General features: G+C 39.9%; 1 protein-coding gene and 1 long non-coding RNA gene across 5 annotated transcripts in view; one reads left to right on the forward strand and one right to left on the reverse strand.

Annotated features, from left to right (window-relative positions):
- The window catches only part of LOC109978220 (tumor necrosis factor receptor superfamily member 14), a 164,018-nt gene continuing 138,274 nt past the window's right edge, over positions 1–25,744 (forward strand). For 2 of the 4 annotated variants that reach the window (XR_010667505.1, XR_010667504.1), the window contains exons 1-5: positions 1–42; positions 2,430–2,549; positions 3,510–3,603; positions 3,868–3,993; positions 4,274–4,429. Coding sequence is in view for 2 of the 4 variants with exons in the window: in XM_065960987.1 (XP_065817059.1) it covers positions 2,508–2,549; positions 3,510–3,603; positions 3,868–3,993; positions 4,274–4,429; positions 7,610–7,697; positions 7,769–7,950; positions 8,052–8,083; positions 8,168–8,233; positions 8,346–8,423 (864 nt within the window). In the remaining 2 variants the exon portion in view is untranslated. Of the gene's footprint in view, positions 43–2,429; positions 2,550–3,509; positions 3,604–3,867; positions 3,994–4,273; positions 4,430–7,609; positions 7,698–7,768; positions 7,951–8,051; positions 8,084–8,167; positions 8,234–8,345; positions 9,072–25,744 lie in introns of those variants that run through there. The other 2 variants (XM_065960987.1, XM_065960988.1) reach the window with 2 other exon arrangements.
- On the reverse strand, positions 12,248–14,736 carry LOC136181029 (uncharacterized). Its single transcript, XR_010667506.1, has 2 exons — positions 14,300–14,736; positions 12,248–13,699 (listed from the first exon to the last, which is right to left on the reverse strand). It is a non-coding gene; the product is annotated as an uncharacterized lncRNA (long non-coding RNA).

Raw genomic sequence — 25,744 nt, forward strand, 5'->3', positions numbered from 1 at the left:
CTCCGCCTCTTTATGTACAGCCTCTGGTCTCCATGTAACGAGGTACGTAGCAGTTTTTTCTCTTCACATTTCTTTAAAATGAGTCACACAGAGCAGGTTAAAACTCTGTTACAGTCTGTTGTTAGTATGTTAAAGTCTTCCGGTGTAAGTGCGACATGTTTCATGTCTGTTCCGGTGTTTTATCGAGAAAAAGTTTGTCTGCTGAAACAGTCTGAACTTTGAGACCAGTGAACGAAATGGCTGCTACACCCTCTGCTTCCTGCTCTGTGTCTGACTCGTCAGCGGTCAGGAATCTGTCCGGAAGGTTTTTCGTCTCGTTAAATAGAAATATTCAGACAAAGCTGGAACAGACTCGACGCTAGTGACAAACACTGAACTGAATCAGCTGCAGGGGTTCAAATTATTTCAGAGGATTCAAAAACACGAAGCTTTATTTTAGAGAAGCGATATATCGTGAAGCTCGATTCGATCGATATTTAATTAATGCTTGATATGAAAAAGGGAACATTGATTTTATTTTTTAAACTACTTCAAAGCGATATTTCGTTGCTTCGCGAGATTTCCGCGGCAGCGCTTGTTGTGCGGAGACGAAAGGGCACTGCGGTGAAGCCAGCCGCTCCTCGAGTTTACATCGTGAAGTGAGCCGCCCCTAAATGTGAAGTGCTCACGTATTCTGATCTTTATGGTAAATGCTCCGGACTGCAGAGCGAGCAGGAGGAACAGACAGAGAGAGCGATGAAGTGAAGTGCTGAATGTCTAGGTCTTACCATAAAACTGACTGAGATACAAGTGTATGAAACGGGAGTAAACAGAATACAGTACAGGGAATAGCTTCGGAGGTCGGGGAAGTTAGTGTGAGAATAATTCTGCGAGTCTGCAGTAACTTCCGTTTTTCAAAATAAGGTGTTCACAATTTAAAAAAACAAAAACAAAACAGTTTTCTTGGAGAAAACAATTCTCCCATAAGTAGACAATGATTCTGATATGGTTGGACTTAGTACTTCCTAGACTACATGCACAGGTACTATGAAGTACTTTTACTTTGTACTTTTTGAGAAATCCATTGTCAAAGTCCATAATAAAGCACTATAATGAGTCTTATTTTCTGACTTTGATGTTGAGGAGCTGTGCAGTTGTGCAGATATGTGCTTGATTTCCAGTCTAAAACAGAGTGCAATGTAAACTGAAAATAGTCATTTTTGAAGCTACGGCTTCATTCATTGGATAAAACATGTCTGATGAAAGAGTTAGTTAGCGTCTGTCTGCTCAGATGTTACTGTCCTCATATGTTATCAACCTGTTTTTCCTTCATATCTGCTAATGCTCTGTGTGTCTGATGAACGCTGCTGAACTCGTTACACCTTCAGTCTGACTAAATCAAACATCCTCCATACAGTAATGATGACAGAGGTTTACACTTGAACACGTTGTTTATTAGGAACAGATGTACTCGTGTAAATCCAGAGACTTTTTGGAAAGGGTTCTCCCTGCAGACGTCAGCTCCTTGGTTCAAGTTGTTAAAGAAACCCTCTTTAGTATAAACCCTTTTCACACATACAGAAATCTCCTGAAAAACTCTGGAGATTAGTCTACCTGGAGGTTCTTTAGGCTATGTGTGAACGCAAACAGACCCATTTTTCACTCTGACTTTACCCGGAGTTTCTCCTCCAGACCCCTAGGATTTTATCCGCAGAAAGTCCGAGTGAGCTGATGTCTGAACGCTGCAGCATATAATCCGGAGATTTCACCTCGAGCCAATAGAAAGAGAATGATGTTTATATACAGTGACTGTCTAAAGAGTCTGCCTGCGACCACTACGATCTCTGTGCACGTAATTAAACAGCTGCATTATGTTTTCTGTTCGTCAGTATGTTGTTCTCCTCTCTTTTGTGGATGTTGTCATTCCATTGGATTACACATAGCATTGATATAAAGACACATATTGTCATTATAATGTTGTGTAGCGCCCCCCCCCCTGACAGGGAAAGTCCCCCGCTGTGAGGATCATATGTGAATGGCTAGGTCGGGAGAATCTCCGGAGCGGGCCTCCTGTAAATATCTAGATATTATCTGGAGTGCATATGTGAAAACAGCTTAAATGTTGTCTTTAAAGGGAACTTTAGGTGAATCCTCACTCTGAGATCGTTAGGTAAAAATCATTGAATCATGATTCATCTTGGTACAAAATATCTTTTTAATCATAGAGTCAGATCGTCTACATTTAGTCAAACGGTTTTCTGGACCTTTTATTTCAAACCAAACAATAGCCTCCTCACCACCAGCTGCCCTCCTCTCTCCTCTACCTGCTCCTCTGAATCCTGGGAGAGAGAGTCAACAGAGCTGCACATCTCAGTTACAAGAAGAGAAGCTATAAAGGTGATCATGTTCACAGCGGTGTTTAATTTCTGCATTTCTCTTTCTGTTTTCAGGTGATGTCGTCATTAAATCCCTAAATCTGAGTGAGATGACGTCTTCAGCCCCAGAAAACTTTGATCCTGGAGTTTAAAATGAAGTTCATAAGAAATCCTTGGTTCACGGTTTTATTGCTGGTAAATGATCTTCACTTGTTCCTCCTCATCTTCAACACTTCTGTCTTTGTGATCTTTCCCCTGAAGGACTGTATTATTCTGTTCACTGAAAGCTACATCTCATCTTCTGATTGGTTTTTTCCTCGGTTTGTGGAGAGAAGGTGTAGGAAAGGTTGAACCTTTAAAGAAAAAGCACATCTGGTTTAGAGATTCCTCTGAGTGGGAAGGTGAAGTGTCTTATTTCAGCAGCCTCCATCATCCCACATTTCAGAGCAGTTTGAATATATAAAATGACTCAAATTAAAAACATATTTGTGAATAAATGGAAATCCCCTCAAACTAGTGGTGGGCGCTATAATGATCTTAGATCGGCAACCATGGTGACTGTCCGTCTGTCAATCAACGATGTCCCGCCCCCTCTATGAATTAAACTCTTCTGTCAGTAAAACTTACTTTGGTCATGTGTCACAGAATGAACACATTCTGTATTATGTTTGATTATAAATAAACAAAACTAAAGTTAGTAAAATGATGTTATAAAAAACAACAAAGGCTGCAGAGCCTGTATGAAGCTATAGCTGTAGAAATTCTTGAACTTCAAGAGCTTGAAGTCTACATGTTTTTAAATGAATGCATCACTTCCTGATGAACATAAAAAGAGGACACATAACTAAATCATAATTTCAAAGTGGTGAGGAAAACCTTCAAATTGTTCATAAATAGTGATCAAATTGAGGGAAAGACATTTCTGTTGCTAAAGATGTTCTGGGTGAGACCTCCAGACCTCCTACAAAGATGTTTTTCAAATAGATTAAACTTGTCAGCACAGTGTTGTGCATTTAAAAACATTATACAGGGAAATAAGTTTGGTTGAACTGGTCAGTAACTGACAAATTTGTCTAAAGATCAGTATGAAAAAAATCGTGATCAGGATTTTCATCACCACAGGAATGTTTCTGATGTTTCTTTTTCTCTTCACAGATTTTTATGATAAATATATTCGTAAGTCGAACCCTCACCTGCCATCGGACAGAATATGTGTTTGGAAACGAGTGCTGTCCCATGTGTCCCATCGGTAAGATCGTCAATCTGTCCCTCCAGGATTTCTCCGGAGGTTTCTCTGGATGTTTCTTCCTGACGTGTCTGATTTCATGGCAGCTTTTTAATAAAAAGTTAGAATGAAAGTTATGACGTTTTGAGGTTTTTGTTGTCGTAACACATAACACGTCCACTGCGAGTGGATTGTAGTCGATGCTTTATCTTCAAACATTATCAGATATAAAATCCTACAATGTCTGTTTCCTGATTGTGTGACATTAAAGTTTTGTCTTTTCAACAGGGACTCGAGTAAAAACAGACTGTGAGGAGGACAAAAGTACGTCCTGTCAGCCGTGCACAGAGGGGACTTTCATGAATAAAATGAACGGACTAAAAAAATGTTTGTCCTGCAGAGAATGTGGAGCAGGTAAACTAATGTTTATGTTGTTTTTATTACCTTTTTAATTTAAAGACAGAAGTTTTATTACTGAGTCCTTGATGAGGAAACTGCAGCTGGAGTGTTGTTCTCTGTATTTCCTGTTTTTTCAGTTTTTATTTAGAGCAAACCTTAAATCTGAATCTCTCATTGGTTCAGATGTTTTCCTTTGAGTTTACAGCTTGAAGGTGTTTTAAATAGTCAGATTCATCATGTTGCTGTTTAGTCTTAAAGCAGTCGAGTATGTCTGTATTTATCTTTGTGTTGACAGGTTCTGGTCTGAAGATGAAGACGTCGTGTACGATACGATCAGACACAGTTTGTGAACCTCTGGAAGGATTTTACTGCTCAGAGTTTACAGGGTACGACTGTTTTGAAGCAAAGAAACACAGACGCTGTGAACCAGGAGAATACATCAGTCAGAGAGGTGGGTTCATACATGTAACCCCCCCCCCCCAACATCAAACTGTTCCTGTAGCTACAGATGAACTGGTGACTGAAGGGAAGTTCAAGTTATTGTCAGGAGAGAAGCTGAGAGGACTTGAGTCACAGTGGAAGTGAAACAAACGCATGATCATATTCCTTAAGGATGTGAAAACACCCAGATTACTGACCCAAAGATCACTTCCCTGAGTGCTTCATGGGCCTGAAGAAGGTCTTGGTGCTGCAGCATGAAGACCGACTGGCTACTCTCACCAGAGCAGCTGCAGCTGGTTTTGTTGACACAGAAAATAGTAAAAGGGAGCAGCTGATCTGATCAAATCACACTGCATGGGTCTCATTTATAACCGTTGCGTACGCACAAAACGGGGTCTGAAACTGGCGTACGCCTTTTCCCACACAAAGTTTGTGATCTATAAAAACAAACCTGAAAGTAAAATGTGCTCACCGGTATGCAAACTCTGACCCAGGCGTACGTTCATTTTGGAGGCATGAGAAATTGGCAACACAGACGGTGAAGTGGTGAATTGCAGCCAGCAGATACATATTGATGTCTCTCCCACATTTTATTTCACTAAATATCAAACTTTACTGACAGATCCACGTCATCATAATCATTCAAACCGATGGTTTTATTTAGGCTATAATCGCGCATGTGGCAAGCCGTTTCCGATAAGTAACTTTATATTATGAAAATATATAAACATAAAATAAAAAATAAAAGTCTGCCACATACATATTGCATCAGCGCCGTCTCGCCTTCATTATCCCGGACGGACCTCAGAGGACCGGACTTGTACACTAATGTAATCACTGATGTAGAGTTAAAAATTAGACTAACACAAAGACCATAGAGCCACCAGTTTTCATTAATATCTTTCAATATCGTGCCTTTATCATCAAGTGTGGTTTTTAGTTTTGATAAAGATGCCTGCGTTAAGACGCACAGAGTGCACAGAGACACGGCGGTGGCTTCACACATTTCACCTTCTCGTTACTCAGCATGTCTTCATCAGCAGCACGTATTTATTCTGTAAATAATTCAAGTGTGGACATTAAGTCGGGGCATCTCTGAAACGATCATTAAGCCATATATTTTATCATAAGTAGTCACAGAGCAGACGGAGTTTCCCACAGAAAAAATGTGGCCAACAATTAAACGTTTTTGTTCGTTGATCAAACCTTTGATTAATAATATCATACAGTGAGGGAGACTGCTGACTGATGTGTCCTCTCTGCCACTATATGAAGAAATCAGTGTGGGTCCCGTAAACATGTAAACATTGCAGATATTCTCGTGCGTAATGATGAACGGTGGATGTTTTGGCACATAGGACAAGGTGAATGCAGCAGTGACGTGGTGTCATTCTCTGATTTTTCTTCAGTTCATGATCCTCCTGCTGCAGCAAATTACCGACATTTTAACCTTCACTTCATTCACAAACTCCTCCGTTTCTGGGTCAGAAAGTTTTGTTTCTTTGTCTAAACTTCCGGGATCCAGCGCTGGAAACCTCTGATCTGCCCCCTCGTTTGTATGCGTTTTCATTCACGAGCTGCTTTGCATTGACCGTTTATGGTTGATTGTGGGCGTGTAGAGGGCGGAACATGGGACTAATCTACGTGCGTACATTTCCAGGTGGATCGTGATTTATAAAGGGAACGTTGCGTGCAGGTCTGCGTACGAACGGTTTTATTAAATCTGAATCATTTTGTGCGCACGCCATTTCCGGGTTTTTGGCGCAGGTACATTTTTAGTATGGATTCTATGCTCTCTTTTATAAATGAGACCCCTGGAAATTTTCCGAATAGTCACAGTTCAGTAGGCAGTACGTACTATTCAGTATGGAGTTTCAGTAGACTGAACTTTCGTGGTCATTCAGTATGCATTTTTTGGGTCCACCTCAGTATACTGAACATTTCAGTATGGATACTAACTTCCGGGTTTTATGCAGTATGGATCGGATGCGTGCTTTCAGGAAATGAATTGTATTTTACCCACAATGCTGTGCGAAATTAAACATAAATCGTCACGTCAAGTCCGCCTCCAAATCAAAACAAACGGGCGTGGATTAATTGAAACAATTTTTAATCTAGAGTTAAAGTCCCGACTGAAATCACTACTTTTAATTAACAACAGAAAATAAAACAAATGTCTACATTATTATAAAACCTTTCCCCCTCTATTTAAATAATAATTTCACTATTTAAATGTGTCTTTATTGGTTTATTTTACTTTATATTCCGTATCTTAATGTCTTTCATTTGTTCTTTCCTTGATGTACTGTATGTTATTTAGTTATTTAATCTGCCTTTTACTTGATTTACATTGTGATATTGTTTTGTTTACCTGACTGTATATGCGCATTACTCTTCTTGAAGAAAGCTAAACAAAACAAAAAACAACAATGGGTGAATGCGGCCGGTTCGGGAAACATAAATGACGTCACTTCCTTACTGAATGAATCAGAAGTAGGCACAAATATCTGCCTACTGTGTGTGCATACTGTGTGTGCCTACTATTCGCACAGCATTGTGGGTGGTAAAACACAATTCATTTCCTGAAAGGATGCATCCGATCCATACTGCATAAAACCCGGAAGTTAGTATCCATACTGAAATGTTCAGTATACTGAGGTGGACCCAAAAAATGCATACTGAATGACCACGAAAGTTCAGTATACTGAAACACCATACTGAAAAGTACGTACTGCCTACTGAACTGTGACTATTCAGAAAGGGCCCTGGTCTTCACACAACATGCTTTCTCTCTCTGGATGAATTCATGCGCCATCTGGTGGCAGAACTTGTAACTTTAGTGTTTGATATTAATCTTATTTCCAGACACAAATATTAGTGAACTTATTTCCTTTGGTTTGTTCAGAGTCTCTGATTGGTTTATATTTTAGACTGCATGGATGATATGTCTGCAATATTTCATACATGAAATGAAAAGTTATCAAAGATTGATATTTAATCAAGTTTAGAAAGATACTTTTTCTTGGTATCAGGTGAAATTGTTCTGTGAATAAGACTTTAATCTTTAATCTGGACTTCAGACTAAAAAATGTTTTCAGGTGTTTCTTTCTGAGATTCTGCTTTAAAGATCTCATCATGTATTTAGTTTAATATTGAAAACTGTGTGTACACTGTGTGTATTTTCCTGCAGGAACTTCCTCCACAGACACCGTGTGCTCCACCTGCTCTGATGGAACATTTTCAGACGGGACGTTTCCATCTTGTCAGAAACACAAACAGTGAGTGAAGCTTCACATCACACATGGACTCTCCAGATGTTCCTGTAATAACTGTCCCTCTATCATTACAGATGTGAATCAGAGGGTCTGCTGCTGCTGAGAGCAGGAACTGAGACAGAGGACGCTCAGTGTGGAGATATACCATCAGACTGGACTGCACTGATAGTCTGTGTTGTTGTTGTTGTGATGTTTTTAGTCTTTGTACTCGGAGTGTGTTATTTCAAACGGAGGAAGATTAGACAACTAATCTCAGGTAAGGTTTCCACTGTGACAATGAAACATGATCATGTTTATTTTATAGATATTATGGTCTGTCTCATTCATTTGATTTTTATTTCTAATGTTTTATTCCAGGAAACATAAAAGAAACAGGACCCTCCGACCTGGTATGTTTTAAACTATCTTTACTCTCAATCTGTTTTATGTTCAGTATTTTAATAAAGTCTGTCTTATTAATGTTTCCCGTACAGGAAGGTGTGAACCTTAGAGAACAAACCCTGAAGAGTCTGAAGTCAGATGACTCCAAAGAGTCGAAGGTGAGCCAGCAGAGCTTTGATCAAATGTTCTCTGACTGACTGAGATCAACTCTGTTCTGTTTTTACAGATTTACTAAATGTTTGATTTAAACTAAATCTCTTTTCTCGTCAGGGTGAGACGGTTCAGACTGAACTCCTGCAGAGTGAATCATCTCCAGGATCCTGTTCTGGTCCACCTGCTGGATCCTGACACACTGTTGATATCTGTTTATATGTATATATGTATATATGTGTTTATATGTATATATGTGTTTATATTTATATCTGTTTTTTTATCTGTTCCAGTTTTGTTTTTGAGACGATGATTGAACACAAACACTTTCATCAGCGCTCCATCGGCTCTCTCACCATCAAGTTTAAATCTTTTAGAAATTAAAGATTGTCCCTTTCATTTCTTGGGTCGGCTGTGGATCAGTGGTGGTCGGTCGTCTCCCAAGTGAAAGGTCGGGGGTTCAATCCCCAGCTCCTGCAGCAACATGTTGATGTTTCTTTGGACAAAACATTTAACCCCAAATAACTCCCTCTGCTGCATCATCAGGGTGTGAATGTGTATAGATGAGTGTGAGCTGAGATGAGATCAGATGTTTTTGATGATTTCTATATATTTTTTATTGTTCCTTGTACAGTTGTTCACTTTATACATCCAGTCATGTAAAAAAAACCTTTAATCTGAATGTTAAAATAATTCATGTGATGTCTTTCTGTTAAACTCTTTATTTCTGATTGAACTACATGTATGACACGAGATGTCAGAGCGCTGAGTGAGGTTACATGTCCCGTAGACTCTTTATGTTTTTGATTCTGTTTTCAGAAAATAAATCAAGTTAATGTTTTTAAATATATTTTTATATCCTTTAGGCCAGAGGTGGGCAACTGGCAGCCCGGGGGCCACATGCGGCCCTCGTCAACCCTCAATGTGGCCCTCAGGTCAATTTTTATATATCAAAACATGAAGAAAACATGACAAAATCTGCCATGAACTATTTCCATAATAATATTTGATCACTGGTATATGTTGAGTTAAATTTGAGACATAATTGACTGTTATCGTTTTTGTATACTACAATTTGGCCCCTCTGGCAGTCAGAATTAAATGAATGTGGCCCTTGCTGTGACCAAAGTTGCCCATCCCTGCTTTAGGCCAACTTGTTTTGGTCTCAGGAGGAGAGGTGCGTTGAAAGTTGTTAATAAAGTTTCATTTGAAAAAAACAAAGGATGAGGCATATCCACAATTACGAAGGTAAGATCATTAATGTGAATGTTAGCATGTTTGTGTACTGGCATAATGTGTAGTAAGTGCTAACACTATGTGTTTCTATTTGTTTCTTTCTATCACTGTCACAATTTTCAATGTCAGTATGAAAGAAGGATTCCAGCGGAGAGATTAGCGTTAGAGCTGAGTGCTTCAGATCAATGAGGACAAAACAAAAGCCTCACAGTCTGAGTGTAAGGGAAAGTTATGCAGCAGGTTCATGACAGATTTCTGTTCATCAAATCAAGTTTCTGTGAATCATATAGGTGCCACGAGTACTGCTAAAAGCTACTTATAAATATATACATAATTTGATAAACAATTCATAACATTACTGTGTGAAAATAGGCAATGGGATTCACAGAAACTAGATACTAACAGTCTGTGTTTTACCACTTCTCAATATTATGTGCTTCTTCTCATATTTATTAGTAAAGAGAGATTGAGATCAGATATTGTTTGGCTAAATGTATTTAGTTATTATCTTCCTTTTTCTATAATTGTTCCTTCTATAACACATTTTCATTAAGTATTTAAAGTTAAACTGCACTTGCAGCAAGTACAGTATGTATTGTACAACATTGTAACAAATTTGTGTATTTTCCCAGATTGCACTAAGGGATACCCGTCCTGTGCAGCTACAAAGCTGCCAGTGTACCTGTGTGGCTGGTGCAGCCTTGTGCAACCATGTGGCAGCACTATTATACCAGACTGCACACTATTCTCAGCTCAACATCACCACTGTCCCCCCAGTGCACAGCTGCACAGAGACAGAACAGCAGTGGCATAAACCAAGAACCATGGTATGCTAACTTTATGACATACTGTGAGGTTATGTAAAGTTCTTTGTCCTTGTTTTTGGAAAAAACGTTTTTTTTGTCTAACTGCAGGGTGTTAAACCTGGTCCTGTAAATGAAGTGGTCATCCTTTCAGCCAGACCCAAGGAAAGAAGACTTGCACAGGGAGTCAGGTTATTATTATTTATATGTTTTTTGTCATGATTGTTTCTGTAATTATTATCATTTGTGAAAACATTTGAGTTAAAAATCATACACAGACACAAGATCAAAACATGCACATTACCAACATATACATAGACATGAGGTAGCAGTTAAGAAAAAAAGGTGTAGCTCTTGTCCAACACAGAGTTCACATTATTTTACCAGAAGTGTAATGTGCCTTTATGCAGTGTTCGGTATAGTTAGGGTAAAGACTTTTTTAAATAAATGAATACATAGGTAGAGAGAAAATAAATGAATAAGCAAATAATTATTTGTCTTTTCCGTAGGAGCAACTTATATAAAGGAGTCAGGGCGCGGTCACACTGGCCATCCGTACCGTGCCCAAGCACGCTTCAACCCTAAAGTCCAGTTCATTTGACCAGTGTGACCGCTCTGTATCGTACTCAGGCACGGTACACTTCCTTGGCTTTGGCACACTTCAGAGAGGTGTGCTTCAGCACGGTACACTTCATGCACGAGCACAAGCACGCGGGTAAACAACACTGACAGCCTTCATTCTGGAGAAATCCAGAGTTTGTATCTGACTAACATGACACAATATAAGACACAAAGTAGCTGTCATGTTCTCTGTGCTGTTCTCCGATGTGCGGCCGCGGACTCGAAAGCGTCTCTCTCTCTCTCTCTCTCTCCCTCTCTCTATCTCTCTCGCTCTCCCTCTCTCTCTCTCTCTCTTGAATCCGCCTGTTTGTAAACTGAGCACGCTTTATGTTATTATGAAGTGATTATGATGTGTTGTATTATGACGTTATGTACAAGAGGTAATCGTGCTTTAGGCCCTTCATCAGTACATGCTGGGACCATGTACATGTTCTTTTGTCTGCACTGAACATCAGCAGCTCCACATGATGTCATTGGAAACATCCTTAGAAACAGCACATAAAATTGAATCTAGTACAAAAGAGCAGAGCTCCTGCATTGAGTGGCACCAATTAAGAAGATACAGAGTCACATCCTCCAAATTTAGAGAGATCTGTCACACCAGAAGTCACAGCTCTGCTGTAAATCTTGTTAAAAGGCTACTGAGACCCAGCCATCAGACTGCAGACAAGAGGAGGGGGCTTGAAATGGAGCCTGCAGCTGTAGAGGAGTACTGCAGAGCAAGGGATGTGAACCACTACCCTTGTGGGTTCCTCATCCACCCCGACGCACCATGGATGGGATCATCACCTGATGGTATTGTCTATGACCCACAGGGGCAACCAGTCTTTGGCCTCCTAGAAATTAAATACCCAAATGTAGTGATCTATGTGGACTGCCCTTATATAAAGATCAGTGAGGGCACACACACACTCAGAAAGTCCCATCCTTACTTTTGGCAAATCCAGGGCCAGATGCTGATTTCCGGTTTAGACTGGTGTGACTTTGTTGTCTATACGCAGGAAGACATGTTTATCCAGAGAATTCCCCGAGACAAGGAAACCACCATCTTTTTCTATGTGTACCTACCCACTTCCTTAGATAGTTAGACTGAAATTAGACTGCCAAGCAAAAATGCTCAGTAGGAAGCAAAGGCGTCAGCAGTGTGTTCTCCATGATGGATTCAATTTTAAATGTATGTTGTTGTTTTGCACTAGGTTCATTATTTGGTTATAATGTTTCCATTGTGCTTAAAAATGAAATGTTTTACACTTGTGAGAATGTATGTTTTGCAATACAATGTGATCGATAGCATGGGAGTGTTTCATGTATAAATGTCATTTCTAAGGAAAAGAAGGTAAGCAAAAGAAATCTGGGTCCAAGTTAAATTGGTCAAAGTGAATGTATTTCAACAAACCAATATTCAATGACTTCAACAACACCAAACAGATTTCATGTTAGTATATACAGATAATTACTATTTACAAATGAACATTTTGCACTTAAAAGAATACAAAACAGATTTCAGTATCGTTAATTGGAACCACAGTGATCAGGATACTTGCGCGTGCCCGTCCTACATGAAAAGGGAGCAACGTGGATCACAAATCCTGATTCTCTCTGTGATTATCAATGGAGAATTTAAAGGAAAGCGCAACATTTTTTACACAACTTGAACCGCAAACCATCATTGACGAATATGAAAACTTCATTTAACAGCCAAATCAAACACCTCGGCATCAGCAAAGGCCAGACGAGCAGCTTGGCAAGCGATTGCAGACAAATTAAATGTGTAAGTGTAAAGAATATACTAATTGGCTGTACACTGTTCCTGTCAAAATAAACAAATAAATAAAAGAAAAATCCTCAAAAGCAACGAATCAAGATTACAGCTGACCCTCTGCACCCCCTTTGCTCGTAGTATGAACTCTTGACTTCAGGGTGCAGGTACAGAATGCCCCGGATGAGGACTAAAAGAGGCATTACATCTTTAGTACCACACAGTATTCAGCTGCTTAATAAGCTTTGATTATACAGGATGAACTCGGCACTCTGCACTTTATTTCACTTGCTACTGAAATCACTCAGTTAATCATGTGATGCTTTACTGTGTTCTTGCTGTCCTGTAAATGTTTGTTTGTATAGTGTGTTTTATGCTCTCTGTGCAAGGCAGATTCCTCTAGGGGCAATAAAGGTTTCATTCATTCATTGAAAAATGTCTGCAGTTCAGCTAGAGATACCAGAGAAGAAGTGAGACTTAATTATATAATTATAAATACCTTCAGAAACAATTTTGACTTTTTATGTTCTTGTTCCTCTTTTGAAGAGCGTAGGCAGACGCTACAGTGTCCCTCTGGCCCAAAAAACATCTAAAAAAAAATGTATTTTGTCACTGTTGGGACAGACAATAAAGTTTATCTATCTATCTATAAAAAGATTTGACTAAATCAAAGTGTCTGATTCTTGAACAATAACATCAAACTATTGAATATCTGTGCTCTGCTGACCTCTGGTGGTCAAAAATAGAACTGTTTGAGTGTTATTTTAACTTCAACACTGAGCTAACAGTTCAAATATTTGTAAGTTTAAAGCGCGGTGTAACGGTTTGTCAAGAGGCTTAAAACCTGTCTCAGCTCCAGCTCTCAGCCTGTGGGTGACATCACTCAGGCCATCCGGGGGAGACCTCCCTCACAGCGAGCTGTTGAAGAGAAGCAACCGAAGTCCACCCCAGAAGAACCAACAAATACAGATGTTGTTGAAGCTCAGGTTTCTTCCTCTGTCTCTGCAGCTCTCTGGGCACCTCGATGGACCAGTCACCAATAATCCACACTGTGTCTATAGGAGAAATACAAAGGTGTTCAATTAATGCCTCAGACAAGACAAAATGTACAGTTAACTACATGTGACAGCTCAGGCTGTTTTTTTGTTATGAGCCACATCTGCAGGAATAATATTGAACAAGGTAGCTGCAACTCATCATAATAGATACCAGTCTTAAATACTATTGTTTCTAATACTTAAAGGTGTGAAGCTGACACTATCCACAGACTCCATGACTTCACAGGGTTCAATAGAAAACAAATGTCTTATAATAAATACTATATAATTATTTGTTCAATTGTCATGTTCACCGTCATCGCTGTTGACATCAGTAAATATAAAACACAGACATTCCTCTTTGTTAGAACAGTAACATGAACTGTATGCTTTGTAATATTGATTTCTTCTGGATGTCTCATATTTATTTACAGTCTATGGATAAAACTTTGTTAATGTATTTCTCTGCTAACACTGACAAAGTCTAACTTCTCTAACAAATAACTCATAACCATGATTGTATATTTAAAAAAGTGTAGTTTTAAGACTTTAATTAAATATTTGTGTTGAATATAATTCGTTTTAACTGTGTTGTAGAAAAGTTAAATGTGAACTTACTGTTTATAGAGTTTTCTCAGGACGAGCAGGAGTAGGGGATGATAGCAGCCTAGCTGTTAGCTATGCTGTGAAGTGGACCGCTAACGTCGAGCTGAATGGGCGGAGCTAAGTCCCGCCGGTCCCGCCTTACTGCTGTCTTTAGGTTGATCCGAAGTTAGGTTGAGACTGCAAATCCAATATGGATGCGGCCGTCGATTGGACTCATTTTCTGCCTATGTCACAGACGGGTCAGGGTTCGTCCAGTAATATTTACAGTCTATGGTTTAAAGACAGTAAGAACTCTGAGGTCAAAGGTCAAAGGCTCAGTTCTGTTTCTGAAGTAAAGCTCTGTGTTTCATACTGAATATATCACCTGGAGGAAGAACTCTGAATACTGAACTCTGTCTCATCATCAATCTCATCTTTCATCTTTTCTTCAAACCTTTCTCTCCTTTCTGTCCTTTACTAATGTCTGTTTTTCTCTGTTTTAAATGGTTTTATTTTTCTTGAGCTGATTCATGTTTTACTCTTTGCTCGAGTCATTTCTCATTTATCTGATTTTATTTATTTTTTAAAATGTCTTATTGATCATTAATTTGTTAAATTGAACATAAAGCACTTTAAAGATTATTGAAAACAATTAGTAAGACTTAAATTCAATTGAACAACACGGATTAATAAGGGTTATAGAGGGAGAAAATATAAAAAAAATAAGTAGAGAGTATTGTTCACTGTGGATCAGGAGCGCCTTCTACTGGACAACCTTCATGATGACACCATATCTAAATGATCCTAATGGTGGTTTCTCCAGTAAATATTTTTTTTAATGTTTTGCTTTTATATCAGCGCATTTATAAAAGTATCACCCATCCATCCATTTATCTACATTTTCTTTCTTATCGAGGTCGGGTCGCTGTGGCAACAGGAGAAGTACGTCAACCCAGACTTCCTTCCCTTCAACATTTTCCAGGTTGGTGCCTTGCTCAAGGGCACCTCGGCAGTGCTCAAGAAGTGATCTGGCACCTCTCCAGCTACGAGACCAACATTTAACAGGAATCCCATAAATACATGACATATTGCATTCCTTAATTGAAAATAATATAGATTTACTGATGTTCATTTTTAATCCTGAGACCTCTTCAACACGTGCCACTGCGTTTGAAATCTCATTTCTATCTTTAAAAACATTGTAATGTCGTGAGCAAGCTGACTTATTTTAAATTAATCTTCTTCCAGATACAGAAATGTCGAAGACTTTGTTCATTTTCATGTGTGTTGCCATCACTGACCAGCAGGGCTGCTCATAAGGGGGAAGGGGAACAAAAAACATAGTCCATCCTAGATTTAAGCAACAACACATGATATGTTTTCTTAGACCTAAATACTCACCAATTCTTATTAATGCAGAAATACACAAGCCAGAGATCTTCACAGACGTAAGTTTGGCAGAAAAGAAAGGAGGCATCTTACCCCAACAAACTTTCTTCATCAGCTCCAAAAGAAGATCGGAGCCAAGAGGAGAATGTGAGCCAGGAGGTTACTGATGTTGGTTTGTTTGTTTATGTTTTTGTAAATAAATGAGTTTAATTAAGAGTTATTTCTGGTGTCTCTAACTTTATTTGCCGTCTCCGAGCCGGTCATGGGTGGTGGGGGGTCAAAAAACATCCATCTCTTCAAACACCCTCTGAGCAGTGTGTTGTTAGACAGGCACAGAAAATAGAGTCTGACCCACATTCTTCACTGAGTTTCAGCTTTGGTCCCTCAGACCCGGCTGAACCGTTACAAACATTAATTTGTGCCCATGTTAATATTCTGAATAACAGGTACTGTAGGATGTGGCGAGGGGACGTGCAATATGCCAAAATGTTACTGCGGTGTTCTTATGTATACGTTGAATTGTTACATGAAATACTTGATGTTTTGTATGATCTCTATTTATGTATTTTATTTAGTTAGTCATTAACTGTGTTGTTAATATCTAAGAACCACAGTGTTTAAAGGTTAAGCAGCTTTATTAGTACTTATCAGGTTATCTCTGTTGTCAGTCCTTATTTAAAGTTTTTATTGAACACTGGAGAGCAGCACTGAGCGGGTCAGGAAATCAGGTAACCTTTCTGAGCCAGGTGTGTAAACCTACTGAGTGGCTCTAATTCACAGACAGGAGTGTCGGTAGTGTGAGCAGGGGCGCCGCCAGGAACTCCGGGCCCCCGTGAAAAGATATCACATTGGGCCCCTACCACGCCCCAAACTAACCTGGAAAATTTCTATGACCATCACACAAATGACCCATAAAAACTATGCTTTGTTTTACACCCTGAAAAAGGAAGATAAATAATCACTGTAATATTTCCTCATAGCTTAAAAGTAATTTAAACTTTGTAATATATGCACCTTTCAGACATTTGAAACATTTCCAGCAGGATTATTTTATTGTCTAAAGTGATCTTATTGGTTAGCTTAATGAATTAAAAATTATACTGGCATTAATGATAAAATGTGAACATATAATAAATCTGAATTAGATTCTACCATGACTTTAAAATGAGGCTGTAATAGTTCTTCTCTGTTCTGACTTCACTTTAATTCTTCTTACACTGCATTATCATTTGTCTCACCTGACGTTCAAAATATTGTTTTTTGGGCAGAAGTAGCGAACTCAGTTTTGCTGCTAGCGCGACAACATTGATATCATATGAATTGACAGTTTACAAAGAATCTGTTGATATCAAATATGTTACTGTAGCTGGGAAAGACGCTAAATATCGCTCCAAAGTGGACTCTTTTTTACCGCGATGTAATATTTTTACAAAATAGGGTCATGTGAAATCGTATCTATGAAGGGGATTCACATGATGAATTTATGCATAAAACACAAATTGAACAAAACGACATTCTTGGTTTAATCTTAATTTGCAGCCTGCCACATCTCTCACTCTTGACTCGATTGACTGCCGACAATTCAATCCAGGCGAGAGGTGGTGGGAGGACTAAACCATTCTACGCAATCAGAAGGGGGGAGAGGGGCCTTTGAGACAGACTCCACATTTTTTCCAGAAAGGAATTCTGAATGTTTGTTCATTTATTCAGAAAATTTTAGTTATCTTATAACTTAGAGAAAAAAGATAAATAAGAAATACATTTTTATTTCAGGCCCATGAAGGGCCCCCCCTCCCCACTGGGCCCTAGGTAGTCATTCCCACTTTTCCCCCACTACGACGCCCCTGAGTGTGAGTGAGAGCAGGAGTGAGGCTGAGACACTTGCAGGCTGAATTCAATGAAAGGAAGACACTGGAATGTGAGACAAAATGAGATGAAATCAGGAAATTTGTGCAAACAAACCTCTGGTCTCGATATGGACAAGATGAGCTGAAAGCTGCAGTCAATGAAGCTGAGAGAGCCTGTGATAAGGAAGCTGCAACACCTGTCTCTGCTGTGAGTCTAATGATGGCTATGAAATGCAGTTGGGCTTCATGGAGAAGCTGGTCCAGGAAGCCTCTCAAAGCCTAGCATCTTGGGAGCTGTGGATTTCAGAAACGGAGAAAGGCAATCTAGATGGTAGAATTAAAGACTTAAAGGCAGTCAAGAACAATCTTGAAGAGAGGAGAACAGAGTTTGTGTTTGCTCTAAGAATTGAAGAGGAGGAAAAAAGTGCATCTATGTTCACTGCAGCTGCACACATGAGGACCACGCCAGCAACACAGACAACACCCATTGTAAGAATTAAGCCAATTAGTCTGCCCAAGTTTTATGGTGATAAAAGAGAGTTCCACAGATGGAAGAAGGATTGGGAGAGCCTGCAAAAGCAAGGAGAACCAACCGGCTCAATGGAGGTGAGAAAGATGCAGCTTATAGACAGCATGACTGAGAGAATCACAAGAGACCTCCGCCTTTCTACATACAACACTGCAGATGACATTTTCAGAGTTATTGAAAATAGATTTGGAAATAAATCTACAATCGCCCTGGAGATTATTGAAGGTCTGGAGAGATTTCCTGTGCTAAGAGCAAAATCAACCAAGGAAAGTTATCGACCTTATCCAGACTGTGGAGAAAGCCCTGGCAGCCCTTCGAGAGCTTGGAGAGACAGATGCCATCAAAAACCCAAGAGTAACAAAGTGCATAGAGAGCAAGCTACCGGACCCTGTAAAAAAGGACTGGCTCGTCTTCATGTTAAACCCTAGTAACAATGTGACCTCGGAGAACCACTTTGACAGCCTCCTCAAGTTTTTCAAAACCCAAGAAGAAATCCTGGAAAAACTTGAGCAGCTTGTAGAAAGTGAACGATCAGAAAAGAAAGTATTCTTCTACACGTTCCACAGAGAAAGACAGTGGGTGTATTGTCTGTGGGGATGAAAGGCATAGAGAGAAACCGTTCTTTTGCAGGCGATTCAAAGAACTGAAGCTGATTGAAAAGTAAAATGTTGTGAAGAAGCTGGGAGCATGTAGGAGGTGTTTAGGGTGTCATGATGATGAGGATGATGAATGCAAAGAGGAGATGCCAGTTTATCTTTTGAGAACAGGTTGTAGGAGCCATTTTGTGTTTATCGTTGGCATGTTTTATAATTAGATTTATCTGAATATATTATTTTCCAATAGGGACACTGAATGCACAGGGGCGTGTATATATAGTAGCACAGGTGACAGGAAAGGGAGGGCACAGGTACGGGGAGCACAGACAGTTCTCACCAGACCGGCATTCATGTTTCAGACCAGCACTCAGACAAACTACAATTCATTAATTCTACTGGCTACGCTTCACTGGAAATGGTATGTTTTTTGGTTCTCATATCTCCATCAAGTCACTTCAATAAACCTTCAACTCAACTTTAAAGAAAATAAAAAAATAATAATAATTGGGAAATTGCCATTACAATTAAGTGAGAACTTTGCTCTTTGAGTGAAACTTGCAACGATTCAAATGGAATAAGATGTTGACACCAGATTGTTTTGTTTCACGAACCGGACGCTGCCATCCCCAATCAACTGGACATTGGTGACACCTGCGCTACGCTAATTGCCGACTGAGGATTGGAAACCTCCGGAGCGCAAATGACTGGGTATGTGCAAACATTAAGCTTTATTGGAGAAGCTAAAATAACTGCTGTATTGGACAGCGGCTACTAAGATGGAGTCAGCTAACTGAAAGCTACAATCACGGAACACATCAGCTGTTTGAAACATTGTATCGTTGACGCATGGCATTTTCATTCACAAAATGTCTGCTGTCAATTCCGATGTTCAGCCACAGGATGGCGATGTTGAGAAAGATTCCGGAAAGGAAAAACGGGTTAGCAGACCCACTGCAAAAGGCATGGTTTTGTTCATTGAAACTTGTCAGAAGACAAGAAACTCGAAATGTAAACAAGCAAGGAAGTTCATTGAGAAGCTGAAAGAGCTCATGAAATTAAATGAAAATGCAACTGATGTCAAATCTAACTTGGATCAATTAATAAAACTCTGTCATGAAGCCAAAGAAAATCATTAGTCCTTGATGAGTTTGCCACTGCCTGAAAATGAATGTGAAAAGCAAAATCAATGGTTTAATCCAAAAATGGAAACATATGAGGGTTTTATACAAGATGTAACTATGTGGTTATCTGAGGTCGGACTGAAAACACACACCACTGCTGAAAGTCAAATCTCCACACAACAGAGTGATGTAAACTCAAATATTATTGGACCTGATGACAGTGTGTCAAATGCCTCTAAACCCAAATCAAACCATAAATCCAGTTCTTCATCACGTGCATCTTCAACTTCATCTGCTCGCATTAAAGCTCAGGCGGAGAAGGCTGCTCTCATGGAAAGAGCTGCCGCCTTGAAGAAGAAACATGAGCTTGACGCACAGGAGGAGCAGTTGAAAAGAAAGAAGGAACAACTGGAACTGGAGACTGAACTGGCAGCAACCAATGCAAAAATCAATGTATAGGAGAGACGGTTCCAGAGTATCTGATGGGATGAACTCTTATTGGAGAAAAATAACAGCTCAAAATGAAACATCAGTTAAATCTCATGATGTGACCCATGTCAACCAATACTCTCTTCAAGGGAATAAAGTACAGACTCTTATGGAAGGTGTACAAAAGCATGATCACACTACACCGCCTGTATTCAATTCTGGGAACCAAGATGATATCTGTGACATAATTCAGAGACAAAATGACATTACTACTCTACTGGTTAAGCAAAATCTGTCTTCTACCCTGCCACCAAGAGACATTCCTGTTTATGACGGTGATCCTTTGCTGTATGAAACTTTTATCAGGGCATTTGAAAGAGGAGTGGAACAAAAGACTGAAGACCACAGTGACTGCTTACATTTCCTTGAACAATACACAAGAGGGAACGCAAAAGACTTGGTCCACAGCTGCCAACATATGCCTCCAGCCCAGGGCTATCAAAGAGCAAAACATCTTCTGAAAGAGCATTTTGGGAACGAATATAAAATTGCTACTGCATATATGGAGAAAGCATTCGCCTGGTCAACAATCAAATCGGAAGATATAAAAACATTGCAAGCATTCGCACTGTTCCTCAGAGGTTGCTGCATTGCAATGACACATCTCACCTACATGGAAGAAATGAATGTTGTTTCCAATATGAAGATTATACTTCTGAAACTGCCTTATAAGCTCAGAGACAAGTGGAGGAATAGGGCAATGCAGCTACAAGAGCAGCATGTACGACGAGCTAGATTTTCTGACCTGGTAGACTTCATAGAAAGAGAAGTGAAGGTACTGTCAGATCCGCTTTTTGGGAACATCCAAGATCCTAAGCCAGCTGTAACTGTCAAAAGCTCTACTTCATTTAAACCAAGAGGAAAGTCAGGACCAAGAGGAAGCAGTTTTTCAACAACTGTAACACCCATTGAAACACCAGAACAATTAAATGTGACAAGAAATGTATCAGCCCCCATTTATCAAAGTTGTTTGTTCTGTAATAGGAGTGGTCACACATTGATGCAGTGTCCACAGATCAAGAAAAGAATGCACAGAGAAAAAATAGACTTCCTAAAGGGAAAGGGAATCTGTTTTGGATGCTTGAAAATAGGACACATGAGCAAAGATTGCAAAAGTCGATTGATATGTGATGTGTGCAAGCAAAATCATCCTGAAATACTTCACATTGAACAAAGGGAGAAAGAGAAAAAACTTGAACATTCAGAAATGAATGAGAGACCAACTGTGGGTACTGCTGTTCTCTCACCTCATACATGTGGGCATATTGGGGCCGGTGAGGAAAATTGCATCTTCTCTATTGTACCAGTACAAGTAAAGAGCCCAAAGGGAGACACAGTGCTGCAAACATATACATTCTTGGATAATGGAAGTTCATCTACCTTTTGCACAGAAAGTTTAGTGAGAAGACTGAATATAACAGGACAAAGAACCAGTATTCTTTTGCAGACCATGAATCAAGTGAAACAGGTGACCAGTCATCATATCTCAGGTTTGGAGATATCTAATCTGGACAAAGACAATTTCTTTCTACTGCCTGATGTGTTTACACATAGGACTATGCCTGTTTCCCAGCTGAACATTCCCAGACAAGAAGACCTCACTAAATGGCCTTATTTGAAAGATATCAAAATCAATGAAATAGACTCTGGCATTGACCTACTGATTGGGACAAATAATTCAAAGGTATCGGAACCTTGGGAGCTGGTCAATAGCAAAGGAGATGGACCATACGCTGTAAGGACCCTACTGGGGTGGGTCATCTATGGTCCACTGAGAGGAGACAACATCATCAGAGATGCAAATGGCTGTGCTGCTGCTGCTGCTGTCAATCGAATATCCATTGTGAACCTGGAGGAGTTGTTAATTAAACAGTACAACCATGACTTCAGTGAAACCAGCAAGGAAACAGAGGAAATGTCTAGAGAAGAGGTCAAATTCTTGGAAATTGTAAATCACTCTGCAAAAATGACAGATGGACACTACTGTATAGACTTGCCTTTCAAACAAAAAAATCCCACCATGCCAAATAACCGTTGCATTGCAGAACAGCGCATCCAGAGCCTGAAACGCAAATTTGTCAAAAATAAGAACTTTCATGATGAATATACATCTTTTCTGACAGAAATGATAAACAATGGTTATGCTGAGATGGTTCCACTAGATCAGCTGAAGGGAAGTGATGGGGAGCTCTGGTACATACCACATCACGGGGTGTATCACTCAAAGAAGGGAACCTTAAGAGTGGTCTTCGACTGTGGTGCAGTCTTCAAAGGAACGTCGCTTAACTGCCAACTGCTGAAAGGTCCAGACCTCACCAACTCACTCATCGGAATTCTCATCAGATTCAGACAAGAACCGATTGCTTTACTGGCTGACATCAAAGCAATGTTTCACCATGTCAAAGTAGCAGAGAAGCATATTGATTATCTGCGATTCCTGTGGTGGCCTGACGGTGATGTGCAGAATGATCTTGTTGAGTACAGGATGAATGTACATCTATTTGGAGCCGTGTCATCACCAAGTTGTGCAAACTTTGCATTGAGACAGACTGCGGAAGACAATAAAGCTCACTTTCCAGCAGAGGTAACAAACACAATACTCAACAACTTCTATGTAGATGATTGCTTGAAATCTACATCTTCAGAACAAGAAGCAATTCAAATGGTAAGAGACCTGACTACCCTTTGTGGAAAGGGGGGATTCATACTGTCAAAGTGGATCAGCAACAGCCGTGCTGTATTAGCATCCATCCCTCAAGAACACAGAACAAAAGAGACAAAGAAGTTGGACTTGGACAAGGATCATCTGCCAATGGAAAGGGCACTGGGATTGCACTGGTGCGTTGAAACAGATGTGTTCATATTCCAAATTACTGTACAGGAACGACCATACACAAGACGCGGCATCTTATCTGTGGTAGGCTCTATATATGACCCTTTAGGGTTTCTAGCACCGTTTACTTTGCCAGCCAAACTGATTATGCAAGAGCTCTGTAAGAAAACCCTTGGATGGGATGAAAACATACCCCAAACCTTCTGTCAACAGTGGACAGGATGGCTAGCAGATCTTAACAAGATGGCAGAGTTCAAAGTGGACAGATGTATGAAGCCGACAAACTTTGGTCAAATCAGATATGCACAACTGCACCACTTTTCAGACGCCAGTGAAGGTGGATACGGTACGGTGTCATATCTAAAACTGGAAAACGATAACGATGAAGTGCATGTTGCCTTCATATTAGGAAAATCCAGAGTTGCACCTTTAAGACAAATGACGATTCCAAGAATGGAGCTCACAGCTGCAGTCCTAGCTGTACGAGTTGACATAATGTTGCAAAGAGAATTACATCTTAAATTGGACAAATCCATCTTCTGGACTGATAGCACAACAGTGTTAAAATACAATACAACAACGAAACAAACCGCTTCCAAACCTTCGTAGCAAACAGGATCTCCTTCGTAAGGGATAATACAGAAGTTACGCAATGGAGGTATGTTAGCTCAAAGGAAAACCCTGCAGATGAAGCCTCCAGAGGACTAACAGCAGAGCGCTTCTTAAGCTGCAAGAGATGGATCACAGGACCAGAGTTTCTCTGTAATCAACGACAAGAATGGCCAAAACCTTACTTGGCAACGACAATCTCTGGTCATGATCCAGAAATCAAACAGGACATCACAATAAATACTATTGTCACCAACCCAATGAATCCCACAAACACTCTGATCAACTATTTCTCATCATGGAGGAATCTCACAACTGCTGTAGCTTGGCTTCTCAAAGTAAAAACAACCCTCTTACAGCTGACTCAAAAGAGAAAGGAGATTCAGACCACAGTGAGTGACTTTGAAAATGACCCATACAAGCTAAAGGACAAGGTTGAAAAGGAAATGCATGTTTATAAAACAACGCTCCACGGACAGTATTTATGTCCTGAAGATCTTGCCCAAGCCGAAAACGCAGTCATTTCTTTCAGTCAAAAACAAAAATTCAAGGAGGAACTCTCTGTACTCGAATCTGGCAAAAATTGTGTCAAAAGATGCAGTCATTTGTACAAACTAGATCCTGTGCTGGATAATGGACTTTTAAGAGTAGGTGGTCGCCTGAACAAACTAGCGATGCCTGAAGAGTCCAAACATCCAATTATTCTGTCAAAAGACCTTCACATATCCACACTATTGTTGAGAAACATCCATGAACAACTCGGACATGGGGGAAGAAATCATATGCTGTCTCACCTCCGCAAAAAATACTGGATTATCAAAGCAAACTCCGCTGCAAGAAAAATCATAACAGACTGTGTTGTGTGTAAACGACAGCGAGGAAGAATTGGAGAACAAAAAATGGCAGATTTGCCCCTGGAGAGGATTCTGCCAGATAAGCCTCCATTCACAGATGTAGGAGTTGACTACTTTGGTCCCATAGAAATCAAGAGAGGACGAAGTCTTGTTAAAAGGTATGGGGTAATCTTCACCTGCATGGCAAGCAGGGCAGTACACCTTGAAGTTGCACATACATATGACACAGATTCCTGCATCCATGCATTACGAAGATTTATCTGTCGACGAGGTCAAGTTTCAACCTTAAGATCAGACAATGGCACACATTTTATTGGAGCGGAAAGAGAATTGAGGGAAGCACTAAATTGCTTGAATCAAGACAAAATCAACAGTGCTATGCTTCAGCGAGGGATAAAGTGGTACTTTAACCCCCCAGCAGGATCCCATCACGGCGGTGTTTGGGAACGACTGATCCGCATGGTTCGACTTGTGATGCGCTCTGTTCTTAACCAACAAGTTCTTGATGATGAAGGATTGCAAACTTTCATTTGTGAAGTGGAAGCAATATTAAATGATAGACCCATAACCAAAATTTCTGACGATCCAATGGACCTGGAAGCACTCACACCAAACCATCTTCTTTTGTTGAAAACCAAGCCAGTACTACCACCTGGACTCTTTGTAAAGCAGGATCTATACATTAAACGCAGATGGAGGCAGGTGCAGTATATGGCAGATCTCTTCTGGAAGCGGTGGATACAGGAGTACTTGCCGTTAATCCAAGAAAGACAACGATGGTCTAAAGAAAGAAGAAGCTTTTCTCCAGGTGACATTGTTGTGGTGGTTGATTCCACTGCACCCCGAGGTTCCTGGTTAATGGGCAGAATCCTGGAGACTAAACCAGATGCACAAGGTCTAGTGCGCACAGTGAGACTCCAGACAAAGAGCAACATATTGGAAAGACCAATAACAAAGATATGTCTGCTCCAAGAAGCTGTAACCTAGTTATAGCAAGGACTGGTGGTAAAGACCATGTCCCAACAGGTGCTATGTTCTAGAACCTCTGGCCCTAAAAAATGAAAGACTAAAGGAAGAAACGAGGAGTGAAGAATCACTAAAAGAAGATTACATGCCAACACAGTACATAACTTTTTTGAAAATGTATAAAGAAAAAAAAGGGAAAATGTTATGCACTGTTTATAGCTCCTTTTTATTATTATTTTCTTTTG

This window comes from Labrus bergylta, chromosome 12 (assembly GCF_963930695.1).
Source record: "Labrus bergylta chromosome 12, fLabBer1.1, whole genome shotgun sequence".
Taxonomy (NCBI): Eukaryota; Metazoa; Chordata; class Actinopteri; order Labriformes; family Labridae; genus Labrus; species Labrus bergylta.